This window comes from Ctenocephalides felis, unplaced genomic scaffold, assembly GCF_003426905.1.
Source record: "Ctenocephalides felis isolate EL2017-DRISC unplaced genomic scaffold, ASM342690v1 CF-g0.4_SCAFFOLD_01604, whole genome shotgun sequence".
Classification (NCBI taxonomy): Eukaryota; Metazoa; Arthropoda; class Insecta; order Siphonaptera; family Pulicidae; genus Ctenocephalides; species Ctenocephalides felis.
The window spans coordinates 19,009,119-19,025,378 of record NW_020537758.1 but is presented as its reverse complement, the minus strand read 5'-3'; the positions used below and the strand labels follow the sequence as shown (position 1 = coordinate 19,025,378).

The following is a 16,260-nucleotide window of genomic DNA, read 5'->3' as shown; positions in this document are numbered from 1 at the left end:
AATTGATCTAAAGTGCAAATTCACTATAATATTATTAATATATTGATTCTAAATAATTGATTCATCACACTGAGAAGCTAGCGATATGCAAGAGAAAACGCAATCTGATATCAATAGCGTGATGAATGATATATAATAATTTATAACTTTTAATAAATATTACTGAACAAACATTACAATTACAGTTATATGACAGAATAGAAGGAAAAACTTAATGAAAATTCATTATTAAAAACTTAAATACTTGACATAATTAAATAAAACAGTGATACTTTTGTTCTCAACAACAAATAAAAAGTTTAAAATAGTTTTTCTTGGGTTAAAAGTAATCGAAGGTATAACGATAACTAAAATTTTGAGGACGTTAAAATAATATGAATAGAGATCAAGTTTTTCCTAATTTTCTTCATTTTTATTTACAGTTATTTAATAACTTTCATCGTCATCGTCTTCGTCCATCGCAAAGTCGCTTCCGCAACCAGAATCGATCGAATAAATCGGACTGAAACAAAAATAAGATCTTATATAATTTAAATCTATCAAAATTAGATAATACACCAATTCTCATTTACCACAGCATGTGAAAGATTAAAAGGTAAAAAGATTCACATAGCATATTCTATCTATCAAATATTATAATTCTAATCTATCTAATATTATAAAATTAGGTAATAGGAAACAGGTCGAAATTAGTGTAACATTTTAAAGTTAGACTAATTTTAAAATACTAATGGTATACATATAAATCCATTTTATATTTAGATTCAGTATGCATATCAAACATTATCCTGATTTTCGATGAACTTTTTTATTAAGTAATTCATTCAGAAAGAATCATGATTTAATAATAAATATTTTAATGCATCTGTTGCATAGGATTCATGTCCAATTCTTGCGTTGGACAACCAAATATCGAGCAGCTACTGTTACTGATAAATATTTTCACTTGAAAATATCTATCTAAATATGATTTCAAGTAAAAATAGCCTTACGGGGCATACCTGCTTATCACATCACATCACTGTTACAAATATGTAATAATAATCTCATCTCATATGTGATAATTCTCAAATTACATCTTCATAGTTCCGATTTTTTTATATTCAATTTTATTCTGCAATCTGTATATATTATTGCATTAAGCAGAGAATGCTGACTAATATATAGTAAAATAATTGATTACAAACTAGTAGATACCCCCATTGGCCTATCTACTAGAGCTAAATAAAATACATTTAAAAAAACTAAAAACAAAAGGGGGAAAAACAATAAAATATAGTAAAATGAAAGTATTATAGTTAATTAAGGGGGTATTCTAGTGTAGAGCGATGAATTTTAGGTCATTTTTAAAGTGTCGTAAAAGAAAGCAATGAATGTTTTTACTATCCATTTTTTTACTGTTTTTTGAGTTTCTCGAATTTTTTAAAAATAGCAAAAATAGAAATTTCGGGATGATTCTACTTCAGACTATAAATAAATCTATAAACAAGACTATCTGAAAATTTCAAATAAATTGGCCGAGTAGAACTCCAGAAATCGAGACAAGAGTACTGAAAAAGTAAGTTTTGAGAAAAACGCATTTAAAGTTTTGCGTGAAGCCAAACCAGTATGTAAACCGAGTCAGTAAAATGCCTATATCTCCAAAAATAATTCAAATTTTCAAAAACCTTCTCGTACTTATATTCTTCGATAGCTCAACTTTGAGAATATGAAATAAAAAAAATCGATATTTTTGAATTTCTACACTAGAATACCCCCTTAAACTATATTAGGTCTCCAGGTATTTTTCTTTCAAGTCTGGTCGGCTAGCCTTCCAGGTATACACAACATGCTAATTGGTTAGGATGGACGTCTATCTATTCTACTTTTAAAATTCATAGTTCCGAATGCTATTCATAAACTCAAAAAATTCAATTATATCTATTATGACATACTTGATGGCTCGGCAAGTGAAGAACACGATCCTCTTAAGCTTTTTGTTATATAAGAAATAATTGAATGACCAGATGCATCCCGGTTCACCATAGGGATCGGAAGCTAAATCCGGATTGTAGCTGTAGATATCGCAATCGGCCAGGCTAATCTCATCCTCGACGGCGGCCCACAAGTGACTGCGCAGAGTGTGGTAGGCCTCGCCCGCCACGGCCGCCAAATTGGTGTCAATGCTGTTCATTACCCACTGCAGGGATGGCTCTTTGCTGAACTCGTAGCTCTGGGAAAAATAATAAAAATAGGATTGACAATTATAGGATTTTTAATCAGAAACATCATGTTTCGATTGCACCATGATTCTAATTCGGAACTTCCGTTTCTAACTCCTCTGACGATGGACTACTAATTCTTTGCCACCAAAGTTAAACTTTTTGAACTGTATGCAATTAATGGTATTGCAGAGCCTACTAACTAAATTGGATTTTAATCAATATTTTCTTGAAAAATCGTGTCTAATAAGTTGTAGCCAGATTAAAAATCAGTACTGATTTATTTTCAAACATTTTTTTTTATTAAGTATGATTATTTTGCAAGTACAAATCAATGAAAATTTTGAACCTAGAGATTAAGAAAACTTTATAATTATAATTATAAAGTTTTCTTAATCTCTAGGTTTAAAATTTTCATTGATTTATACTTGCAAAATAAAACATTATAATGTTTTATATGTTATTAAATACCAAACCATGTACATATATTTTCCTCTAAATATTATAAGGATATGCCTAAAATATTAATTTCTTTCCTCTTTCGAGAATAAATTAATTAAAATGGTTAATCTATATTATTTATATGGAGGTAATTTTGCAAGCATAAATAAATAAAAATTTTGAACCTAGAGATTTAGTAAAGTTTATAACAAATGCTATATACATTAGGGTGGTCCTTAAAATGGTCATTTTCGAATTTCCTTGCTTCCAAGGGCTCAAATGGTTCCAAATTGTAAAAAAAACAATTCTCTGAAAGTTTTAGCTTTTAATATTAACGTTTAGATAGAGCGCAATGCAATCAAACTTCGTATGGAAAGAGCATGGAAAAAATTTTGAAAATTAAAAAAAAATGTTTTAGGTATAACTTAGCGACAAATGAATGAGTTTTATTCATTCAAAATTTTGATTGAATTGCGCTCTATCTAAACATTAATATTAAGAGCTAAAACTTTCAGAGAATTGTTTTTTATCAATTTGGAACCATTTGAGCCCTTAGGAGCAAGGAAATTCGAAAATGACCATTTTAAGGACCACCCTAATATACATATACATATTATTAAATGCCAAACTCCAAATATTTTCCTTAAAATATATCAATAAAGATATGTGTAGAATAATAATTTCTTTCTCCTTAATTTTTTATAAATAAGGTTTCAGTAAATAAGATAGTTATTATAAAAAAGTATGAGAAAATTATTAAAACCTGAATAAATTAAAATCAAATGATTGAAACTATATTATCCAGTGTAACACATTATTTGCTTTCTGAAACCATTTTCATATGTAAATAAATTGTTTAAACAATCACGTATATCATTCATTCGATGTGATTGACCTCGCCTCACATAGATTATAATAATGCTGACAATTTTCGAGATTACATTTTGCAACATCGACATTAAATTCTATATTTACAAACATTAAGTAAAAGTGGTCTGTAGAAATCTGAAATATTTTTAAGAAATCGACGTATATTTTTTATTTCTATTCTTCATATATTAGCACATATAATTTAGTGTGAAATTTATGAATTAGAAAGTATGATGGAAATGTAGAAGACAAGTACCGAAATATCGAACAATTAAATTAAAATGAATAATTGTAACTTAATTATTAGTATATAAAAATAATCATACATAAACGTATTTTAGCAAATATATTTTTAAAAAATGTTTGATATTTTATTACGCTTGTTAGTATTACAAAAAAGTAAATATATTTATTTCTTAATTCAATACAATACATTTAAATATTACAATACAAATATCTATAACAGACATTCATATTTTTAAAGAAAGTTTAAACAGATAATTATGAACAGCATAAATAGATTTAATAATAATTGTTGAAAATGGCAAATTGCTTCATATTTAATTTTATTGACGTAATATAATTAATTTATTTACTTAGCATTGCATTAATTAATTCAACATCATCAATATCATTTCCGATTGTAGGTCAACTTTCATTTGTATTCAGTTAAAAGCAGTATCTTGCAAATATTGCAAAGAAACAAAATCACAGTAAACATAATAAATTAATCATAAATCTGCATACTAAACAGAACCATAAGTTGACTTTATATATGAATCATTCTAATGAGTAATGATGTTTTCTCTTCCATATTCATATAGATTACAATAACACATGCCAGACTATTTTTAAAAAATTTAGAAATTATCGAGAGCGATATCTGCATTTCTATCTCGCAAAATAATAAAAAATATTTGTGGTATGAGTTCATCATTTCTTTGGAATATTTTATCGTTTATCATTTAATCCAATTGTTTATTGGCTTAATAGTTTCAAAATAATAAATTTAAGAAACAAGACGAATATTCTTTGTAATAAAATAATAGAGTTAAAATGCCAATAAAAAGAGAATAATATACCGATAAGAAACGTTATATAAACCATTAATTTCTATTTAGTTTAATTTCAAATACAGATTGTTATAGAAAAAAATATTATTTTTTTGTTAGTTGTGAAAATGTAGAAAATCACAAATAACATGATGGATTTTTTTATTACATCCTAAAAATGGAATTCGTTTTACTACACCTTAAATAATGCAGATTTTAACTATATATTATATAATATTTTATATATTTTTATTTTTAACTTGCCGAAGGAGAAGTTTATTTTTATCAAAAAATCCGATTTGCTTATTTTATGTTTTCTGGACGTTTCAAGCCATTCTGAATCGAATGAGACCAAATTTGGAAAAAGTATGTGTGTGTGTGAACAGATTTTTTTGATTTCTTTTAACTACAAAACTTATATAATGGACTTTTTTACTACACCTTACATAAAATAAGTTAAAAATAAAATAAAATAAAAAAAATAAAATTATTTAATATTTATTCAGTTTTATCTTATCTTTTGGATATATTACTTGTGCAAACATACCTACATATCTACATAGGTAAAATTCCAAAAAAAGATAAAATTGTATGAATATCCAAAACTTTTGCGATAGATATGTGAAAATATTACACATTCAGGGCTATTAAAATATACACTACATATATATATATATATATATATATATATATATATATATATATACATGGTCTGTTCAAAAAGTACCCGGAATTACTAATAATTAAATTTCGCGGGTCTGGAGTGTCTGATTGTCAAAATTTTTTTTTATTGTGTTGGTATACATGCCCCTAAAGTATGATGAAATTTTCAGCTATATTCACTGTTTACTTTGTCTGTGGTAGTCGCTAAGGTTCGACGTGTTTTTCTGAGCTCGGCGATTTTTACAATGGAAGAATTGAAAAAGTCAAAGAATTTGTATTAAATTTTGCGTAAAAAATGAAATAAAGTGTTGCAAAGTGCAAAAATTCACCAGATATGGCTCCGTGTGACTTTTTCCTATTCCCAAAGTTGAAGAGACCCATGAAAGGACGGCGGTTTTCCTCGATTGAAGAAAATCGCCGAGAGTGCTCAAGGACATATCAAAAAGTGAATATCAAGGGTGCTTCGAAAATTGGAAAAAACGCTGGCATAAGTGTATTATATCTGGGGGGGACTACTTTGAAGGGGACCACATTAATGTAGACGAATAAATAAATATTTTTTTGAAAAAACGAAAATTACGAAAACTTTTTGAACAGACCTCACCTCGTATATATTAAATACATTAGAAGTTTTAAAATAATTTAATATAATGAAGTAGTATTTGGTATTATGGAGACATGTTATAAGAGAAGTTTCTGTAGCGCTATGGTAAAATCCTAGCTTTGTAAATACAAATTGCCGAGTTAAAATTCGCTTTTCGGAGCCTAATATCAAGCAGTACTAATATCTATTTTTACTTGAAAATATAGATCAAAATATGTTTCCAAAAAAGCCCGATCTGAAGTTAGTGCAATGAGAAAAAGGATATAACTGAATTGCCTTCTAGTATAAAAAATAATAAAAAATAAAAAATAAAACAATCATTGAGTTGCCGCCTTTCCCTAGCTAATTAGGTAGTGATTGCACCACAGGACTTACAATTAGTTCAGATTGTTGTTCAAATATAAAATATATTTTATGAACAAGCATGTGCTAATACAAAAACATTTTATAATCATAAACATATTTAAAATATTTGAAATATATTACAAGTCTCTCTGAATCTACTGCGTGATTTTAAGCCGATTGGGCAAGGTCGAGCGAAGGTCAGAGGGTGGAATAGAAACCATATATCAAGGTTAAAGGAAAATACGCAGTTGATATTGCGGGATATAAATACTAAAATAAATTTTAATTATTATATGTCAAAAAATATATAAAGAAAATAAATATAGCAACGACAATTGTAATCGATATTACTTATATACAATTTATAATAATAAAAAAAACGCTTGAAAATGTTTGTACGACTATTTGCCTTTAAAATTATTAATTAAAATCTTACAAATGTGTTTAATATATTTTAAAGACTGATGTTTCAGTAATATATGTTTCAATAACAATTGTATTTAAATTACAGCATTTGTTACAATATCGAATTGCATATATGTCATATTATTATTATATAACATAAATTATATCTGTAATATATTATATTAGATCATCTTGATAAAATTGATAAAATACTTGCATAACAAAGATTTAAACCATCGTCTTCTCTTAAAACTAACTATTTTTCAAATATAGATTTTTCCGTTTATCAACACAACGACGTCATAGTTGTTTCGGAAAAATACATTGATTACAAAATCGTAGTTTTAAAAAAATACATATATATCAAATCCACTAAAAATAAATTGGCAAACGTTTAAAAGTCGAGAAATACTTTGCATTTGGCATCATAAACATGTTTTATTAACCCGCGAGCGTATTCTAATAAATACAACATAAAAATAATTCGCGATATTCCAGATGAAAGATTTGAATGATGGCATTGTGTAAAGGTCAAGAAATCAAAAAAGAATTAAAAAAAGATATATAGATTCTCATAAATCAATTATAGGATTATTATCTCAGCTAAACTATTTGACTAAAAATTAGTCATTATCTTTTCAATGTTGCATTAAGGCTACTAAAGAATAGTCGGAGTCTAAATAGGAGTTCCAAATTAAATCACTTAGAAATATTTATAATTTTAATTATTATGTTTTATTATGGTTTATAAATTATATCTATACCTTGGCATCAGAGAAATCATAGTCAGGAGCAAAAGCAGCATTCAAAGTCGAGATGAGATAAAACAGAGTTTTGCTCGAGATGGTGTCGCAAAGCAAGCCTTCGTCACCAGACAAACTACGGCTGAAAATATTAAAAAAATATAATAAAAATATTTAATTCTTAATTAATAATTTAATATTTGGCACATCATGTATTGATAAGATAGTCATGCTCAAACCCCTGAAAAATAATCGTATTTGAATGGGTTTAAGTTGAAGACATCTAATGTTATAGCTTCAGCTCCTAAAATAAGGAGTCACCTTATTTTCAAAACAAAAAATACAATTTATACAATGTACTTGGAATAGTAAATCATTTTATTATAACTATTATTGTGTTAAATTATTTAGCACTGATATTTAGAAAACATGGTTAGTGAAATTAGATTTCTTGCTTAAGATCTTCATTTCGTAGAATATTCTAACACATGCTGTTCAAAATACCATTTTTAGTTTATTTTTTTATTATAAATGGAGCGTTATTTCAGTTTTCTCTATAAATCATTTACATCTCGTTTCCATGAAAATCTACGTCTTCTTTCAGCATTTGTGACACCTCAAGGTAGAAAAGTTTGAAAATAAATCCTAGCATGCATCCGTCGCCTTATTGTTGGTCTAATAAGAGAGGATTCGTTCGCAAGTACAGATGTTTTTATTTTCAATTCTAATTGGTACTTTGCCAAAAGCATAGCAAAAATATCTGGCAGAGTGAGACGTACAAATGCTTGACATGTATAAATAGATTTGCTATCGTCAAGTTGTTTACTTATTGATATTTGGCATAGATTTTAACATTTTGATGCACTTATATCTAATTGAATGTGGATATTAAAAGATCATAACATATTGAATGGAACGCCTTATGCAATTTCTAGATATGGAATTCAAGCAATTTTCTGAACTCTTTAATAAAGTTTTTATTGACAAAAAAAAGAAAAAAAAGCTGAACTCACAACTTAGAGAAACTAACACTAAAAGGATCAACAACCTACAAAGCACCAACGTTGATGGTGATAATTTTTATTGTTTTTTATTATAATTTTATTTTATCATCTATCTACAAAAGATATAAAATCAATCGCATGGCTTAGAATTGAACAAAGAAAGAAAAAGCTAAGAACTGCATCCAGTGATCTATATTTGAGTGGCTGGCCGTGCCCCAGAGCTGAATGCCATAGGTCCAAATGGGTTTAAGTATTGATTTGTATATCAAAACTTTATTTGACATCGACACTTTAGGTTGATAAAATTAGTCTCATAAAATCTCAATTATTTTCATTTAAAAGACATCATTGTGAACATATTGTTTCCTCAAATGAAAACATATATAATTCTTCTAATCGTTTATAAAACCAGAAAACAACTAAGTCAAATGAACAGTTAACAATTTTGCACAAATAATTTCAAACACACGGTTATAAAAGTACTTTTTATTCATAATAAAATATACTTTTTTCATATCACATATACAATATAAAGAACATTTATAAACTATGGTATAGTATTATATAAATTTCATGATAAATTAATAAACTGCGACGATATCTTCTCTCGTGTTTTTTCTTTAATATCATTCAAGATTTCCAAGTTGAATTCAGAATTCAGGAGTTCCATCTTCAGCAAACGTATGGTATTCTAAAATAGATAAAAATATATTACTAACAATGGTAACTAATCTTCCTAAATAATCATGTTAACATGTTTGTATGCAAAAATAAAATTATTGGTTTATATTTGTTAAACAACAATGTCTTACCTCAAGTCTTAATTTCTCTTGTGGATTGTAAAAAAGTACACCACCTTCAGGCTGTGACTTTATAATCAGATATTTTCTTAGTCGATTCAGTGTAGACATTTTCAAGCAAGACATTTCTATATAATTTGTATCTCTATTAATTTCAAATTTGACAATGTCTCCATTAACTCTAAGTTTGAATTCGTCCGAAAAATGTTGAATTGAGTCAGGAAATAATTTTGTTAGCAAATCGGACGTAATAAGACTTACACATTTGAGGCGTGTTTTTTTACTTGTTGACGTGCAGTATTGATTTGTAGGCAATTGAGAATATATGATCATTTGGTCAATAGAGTTATATAAGTCGTGGGAAGATGTATCGTCATTTATTTTCTCTATTTTTAACAAATTTTCTGTGTTCACAAAATCTTTGGTTAAATTGACTTTGGCGCCTATCTTGTGCCGTTCGTCTACAAGTATTGTTTGGATGCTGGATTTTAATTCGTAGCTTTTGCAATTTACATCACATTCAGAAGAAACTATTATCGTACTTTTGTTTGTAGGAATTCTGTACAAATTATGTACCAAGTCGAATTTTCTGTCTAAATACTGAGTTTTGTAATACCATTGTTCAGTAGACAACAAGGGACAAATGTCTGAGTGTATTTTTAAGGTTTGTTCTAAATAATATTTGTTTTCCTGGAATTGATTTAGTTGTTCAATTTTAACATCATGTTTGAAATATTCTGTTAATAAATTTGATCTCAAAACCACTCCTAAATTCTTTATCAAAGTATTCTGTTTCTCTATATCTTTAGACACTGCATCCAATTGTGTCGAATAATTTTGTATTTCTTTTAAAATGTGGACGGCAGAGTCGATATTATCGATATCTAAATCAATAGCATTCTTGGTATTATCATCTGTTTCTAATATATCAGTTTTGATCCGGTAGAATTTATTTTGTGCTGTAATGCATATGGCAATTCCAAATTGTTTGTAAAATACTATGCTCGTCACAAATTGCAAAGACAGTTGAAAGTATATCAGTTTAAAGTCTTTATCAATTTTGCATAAATAAAAAGCTTTGTAATCGGAGACTAAAAAACTGTTATCGTTAACCAAACAGTACGAGCTCCATGTAATTGCTGATATAATTTTCGTGAGTTTATTATGACTACGGTGGAATATATGGCTTTGTTCGTTCAGCAGAAAGTATTCGTCATTGTCTCCAAAAAAGATATCGACAATATTTTCAAATACATCATGATCGCATAAGGAAACTTCTGAATCGTTCACGACAAATTTATAACACTGACCATTCAATAACAAAAAACCATCATTTGTTCTTTTATACGAAGATCCAGATTGGTTATTATAACCTCTCATTACTATTTTGGTATGTTTGATACATTCTGTATCAACAATATGTAACTTTTGCCCTATAGTTTTAGTTTTACATTCGAACAAAAACAAGTCAGCTTTACCAGATGCAAAATGCAGTAAAACTACAAAACTTCCACAATCGTGTATCGCAAAAATATTAGATAACATAACATTTTCGCAATAGAAGTTGTTGTTTGACCCCAGCCAAGAAAATCGTGAAATACAATCCTTTATCGTTGTAGTTAATACCAAGTATTGACATTTGGGCTTCGAGTTATTCTCTAAGCACTGTTTTATGTTGTTAATACAAACAACCTTTTTACACAAATCGTTATATAATAATAGAGATTCGCTTATATCCGGAATTATTTTTAAATTAAAGCCTATATGCAACTTGAACAATTCATCCCATTGTAATTCTGCTATGGCCGATTGTGGATTACTGAAATAAAACGAATTAACAAGTAAAAAGTAAAGGTACAAAAATTCAAATATATAATTTTTTTTAGACACCTACCATGATACACAACAGTAGTACAAAAATTATTTTAAATACATTACGGATCATCCACGTAGAAATCACTTATTAACATTCATAAAATCGTGCAATGTCCAGCTATTATTATTTTTTCAATCACTTTTTATGAGTCTTTAATCATATTTTATGAAATCGATGAAAATCTATGATATAATTACATGAACCTTGACTATAGAATATTTTTGGACGACATATTAGATTAATGGTATTTAAAAAATGTATAACAAAATTTCTTAATACGAATCAATGTCTTAAAACGAAGAAATTAATAAAGAAATAAGGTGAATCTTTTTTTTTAGTTTGTGTGATAATGCAACTATTTTTCAATCTACTTAATATTAATGCGTTTATTGACTATTGCCTTGAATAATGTATCAATTCAAATAAGTTCAGATATCAAATTGCTGCAACAATTAGTCCATTCATAACATTAAATCTGATGTCTTTTCGATATAATGCCGGACAATATCAACTTTTAATTCATATGAAACTTAAAGCTTTTCATATCATTTCTTTGGCAAGAAAATCTACACAAAATGATATTATTGTAATCGTCACATTTCTGAGCTGAATATGAGCTTTTTGGACAGCTATAAAATTTATTTTTGCTAATATTTTTATTAACTTTCCGTAGGGTGAGTTATAGTAATGGGCCGAAAATCGAAAATGAAAATTTTTGCATACATTCACGTTTTAGAGATTTCTGAACATTTCAGCAACATTCAGTGTGCGTGTGTGTATGTGTGGAGACCATTTGTGTTGGCAAAACAATTGTTTTTGAAAAAAAAGTATTTCTAATTTTTTTTGGCAATTTTTTTGTATATCGAAAATAATTCAGATTTTAATTTTAATTCTGGCTAAAGTTCTAAAGCTCCCTTATATACCTTAAATAAATAATTTTAAATTTGTAATTCAATTTATATTCTAGTTCTTATAAATAGTAGAAAATGTTACAGTATTTATAATAATCTATTTGAAAAGATTTAACATTCCTCGAATATTTCGTTACGTTACGGGAAGTTCCAGCAATTTGCCTTAAGGCACGATGCCATACACCACTAGTTTTTATTTATCCATATACCTGGACGCCCAATCAATGGATTGGCAATTGATTTAAACCTTTTTTTTTTAAGTACGACCAAAAATTTGCTGATGTTTAAAATGGAAACTTTTTTCTAACATAGATGACATCAGTATTAGATAACATTTAATGACCTTCCATGGAAGTTTTTTCAAAAACGCCTGCACCGATTTCTAAAATTTTAAAAGCCTTGGTGAAACTCGATGAGAACTCCCAAAGATTATTTTTGCAGGACGACCGACTAAGCCATTTTGTTATAATTAGAAAATGAGTTTAATCAACGTTTTCATCAAAAATCCAGAATAGATTAAAAAATCATTTGAAAGAATCAATTCGGAATCGTGCTTCTAAGTTTATGGTAAAGATCGACCCAGCTGTTTCTTCGTAAATCAGGTGGAAGAAACAACGTAACAATTTTAATCAAACTTTTGGCACAAATAGAGATCATGGTCAAAATCATTAAAGTTCGGTATATTGGGCCTAATGTTTCGAACATATAACATGTAGAATTAATATCAATTGGTTTGATTAAGTTTCAATGAAAAGCCAAAATTTCATTTACATAGTTGAATATTTTATCGTTTCAATTTTGGAAGTTGCTAAATTTGTTTTCTTCATGATTAAGTCTACGCATATCATGAAGTCCATGCAACTTGCCTCAAGGTAAAACACAACTTACATCTAGTTATTATAATTATTATAACTATAATGGCGTTAGAAAAATTTGTTTTGCTTTATATGCTTTAGCTGCATAGATACTAAACGGACAAACGATGTTACGGAACCCATAGAAATGTAAACAAAATTGATACACAATATTAAAATATCTGATAATTTGATGTGCATATGCATGTCTAATGATTTTTCTTTTACTTTGTTTACGAGATCCCCGAAACCGCTAGACCTGCCTTCCCAAAAATTGAATGAATTCTTCATCTTGTCAATACAAGTAAAATGTTTTTTAAATTATTAAAATCGAACGTCCGGTTCTCTTAAAAACTAAGTTACCATTTTTGGTACTTTTTGCCCCGTATGTTCGGAACGACTTGTCATTATCAAATAAACAATGACTTCCTAAATGCTTTTTTTAACATTTTTAGAAAGTTTGACTTGCGTATGGTAATGAGAAGATGTGACAACAGCGATGGCTCGCAAAGCAACATTGTACGGTCAGGTAATCAAGCAACAGAAAAATATAAAAGGAGGAGCTGGTCCCAAAAATAAATACATTAATTTAATAATAAATAAATTCATCATGTTAAATTTTTATCCTGTCGATAGGGGCCGTGAAAAAAAAATTAGAAGGCCTCAAAATGTTCGGAAACGTGCGACCTTGCGAGAAATGTTAGCTAAAGGTGGCCTTGGGGTCTTTTTTGACCCCAGGTGTAGGACAAGGGCTAATAAAAAAAGTATGTATGTGCCTTTCGCAACCTATTAAAGCATTTATAATAATAATATTCAGCAACTTTTGAAATCCCATAAGGGGCGTCCATTTTTCACGTGATCCACTTTTTTAAGGATTTTTGAACCCCCCCCTCCCCCCTGGTGATACGTGGTGATATTTAAAATTACCCCTCCTCCCACATCAAAAAGACACATGAGTCTTTTTAGTTATGGGAAAAAATGTTTACATTTTGATTTTTTTTTTTAAATATTTGGATCTTTTTTTTAAAATCAGATAACAAATAAATACACGTGATATCTTACTATACCCCTCCCTCTCCCACGTGATATTTCATAATTTTTTGTCAAACCCCACCTCCCCCTAAAAACCTCACGTGATTAATGGACGCCCCCTAAGTTTTAATAATTAGCAAATTAATTTTTAGTAATATTTTTTTAGCTCAAAATAATTAATAGAGATTTAGTTGTTCAATTACAGTAATTCTCTTGTCCAAAATTAGTCAAAAATACTCTTTTCTTGAATAATTTAATAAATATATTCAAATCTTAACTTATAGCTAAGCAATATCTCATAGATATTAAAATTGATAAGAAAAGTTGGTAATCAGAAAATATAATATATAATTTTCCTCACTCTACAAGCTGACATCTTTAATTAAAAAAAGGATGTACCCACCATCCAATATTTATGGTACATTTTTTCAGCAAATCTATTTCCTTCTACTAATTAAATATAATATTCTTAGTTATTAATTTAAACCGACTACAAAATCATAAATTAATATATATTTAATAAGAAAGGTAAACAAAATTTCAATCAGTAAAATTATAAAACAAGTTTATCAACCTGTTTGCATGTTTCTGATTCCTACATGAAAAAAATTCTCACGGCCAAAAATTCAACCATTATCTAATAACTACTGTTAAAGAAAAACAAAATTTCAAGCAGTAAAATTTAATAAAAAGTTATTCAACTCCAGTTTTCATAATTCTGATTCCTACAAGAAAAAAAAATCTTAAGACCAAAAATTCAACCATTATCTGATAACTTTCCCATTATTACATAATAAGAAATCATTCGAACCAAGAATATTCAACATCTTTAACAGTATCCAAAATTTAATCAAATCATATATCTCCGCAATCTATACAACACAAATATCTCAATTATTACAAACAATTAGATACTACAATTATTCCTGCAGTTTATAAATGTTTGTTTATATATTTGCAATAGATAAGAATATAATAACAGTTTTGAGTTAATTATTGAGTTCATAAATATAAACATTTTTTTCATTATATATATTTATACAAGCCAGTTCATTGGATAGATAAGTATTTTGCAATAATTAAACAAAACTCGAGGTTTATCAATTTCTATGGCTTATAATGGAATTAAATATTCAAACAAATTTTATCTCTATATTTAGAAATAACTTCTCAATTATAGAAGATATTTGAATGTTTGAAATGCAATGAAAATAACAATAACAAAGGATGTTATCATATAATAAAACCTTCCAATCGTGAAGTTAACTATATAGATATATTAAATTACATACTGCAGAATCAAATGATTATAAAATCACAATGAGATAGTATATATATATATATACGAGTATATATATATATATATATATATATATATATTTGTATTATCAACTGACCTGTAGTATCCCTGTCCCGGAGACATTCCCAGCTGAGTTTGCGGAGGCGACAGAGCCTGCAGTTCCCTGCTACCCTGCTCCGAGCTAAATCTCTTATACATGGCTTTGTCTCCTCCAGCGAGTTTGCAGCTGTAGCTTTCAATTCTTCCTGATATCGTGCTGTCTCCAGTTGTTATGGAAAGAGCATTATTGATAGCTTCGAAGCGAGTGCTTTCTAAAAGCTTCATTGTGAAGGTTAGATGAGAATTCGAGGATTGATTTGAATAAAATTAGTGTAAGCTTACAAAGTTGTTGTTTTCGTTTTTGATTTAAGTAAATAGTTATAATTGTTAAACGATGCAATTATGATGATTTATGAATTTATTGATTCTGATTTATGAGATTTAATTTCTTTGGCGTATTGACGTTATAGCACCAGCAAGTTGTGAATTAGGGGGGCAACTCATATTTCTGAACATTGTGTTTGGGTGTATAAATATTCCTTTTCTTTTTGAGTGTAACAAGTTAACGGGGAGAACGAAGCTTATTTCTTTGGTGTGTTGCTCTTGGAAGATATTTGGGTACATTACAGAAAGTCTGACTGATTGTGAAAAGTATCGTTCTCGGATGGAAGGTCAATAATTTTCACTTTTTTATTAAAGCCGAATTCGGCTTGCTTTTAGCACAATTGTGAGTCCACTGCTGTAGAACAGTTTTGAGAAAATCTATTGAAAAACACTAAACAGTAATTATCAGTGTTCAGAACATAACATTAACTCAGACATTATTGTAAATTTCACGAATCAGAACAAGCTATGATACTTTTATTGATATGTAACTGTCAGAAATAGCGTCTCGGTGACAAACGGCAAAACTTTAGATTATTTCTCGACTCCGGAGCAAAATATACATTTCTAGCACAGATTACCTTATTTAACAACGTTATATCTTATTGATTTTACAATTAATTCAATCAAAAACCACCGTTATACTTTTATTTAGGATACTTTATCAAAGCGTTAGTAAACTTCAGTAAGTACACAACAACAATATAGACATAATGACATCACGATTTTAGCCGAA

At 28.2% G+C, this 16,260-nt stretch overlaps 1 protein-coding gene across 2 annotated transcripts; it reads right to left on the bottom strand.

The window, feature by feature from the left end:
• Positions 1–282: 282 nt before the first annotated feature.
• On the bottom strand, positions 283–16,181 carry LOC113373219 (repressor of RNA polymerase III transcription MAF1 homolog). 2 transcript variants are annotated; one of them, XM_026613522.1, is made up of 5 exons: positions 15,199–16,181; positions 12,213–12,218; positions 7,346–7,466; positions 1,935–2,212; positions 283–502 (listed from the first exon to the last, which is right to left on the bottom strand). In XM_026613522.1, the coding sequence occupies exons 1-5, from the start codon at positions 15,423–15,425 to the stop codon at positions 427–429; spliced, it is 708 nt and encodes a 235-aa protein (XP_026469307.1). In that variant the 5' UTR covers positions 15,426–16,181; the 3' UTR covers positions 283–426. The 2 variants fall into 2 exon arrangements, with proteins under 2 accessions (XP_026469307.1, XP_026469306.1); XM_026613521.1 differs by lacking the exon at positions 12,213–12,218 and having other exon boundaries at positions 15,199–16,180.
• Positions 16,182–16,260: the final 79 nt, after the last annotated feature.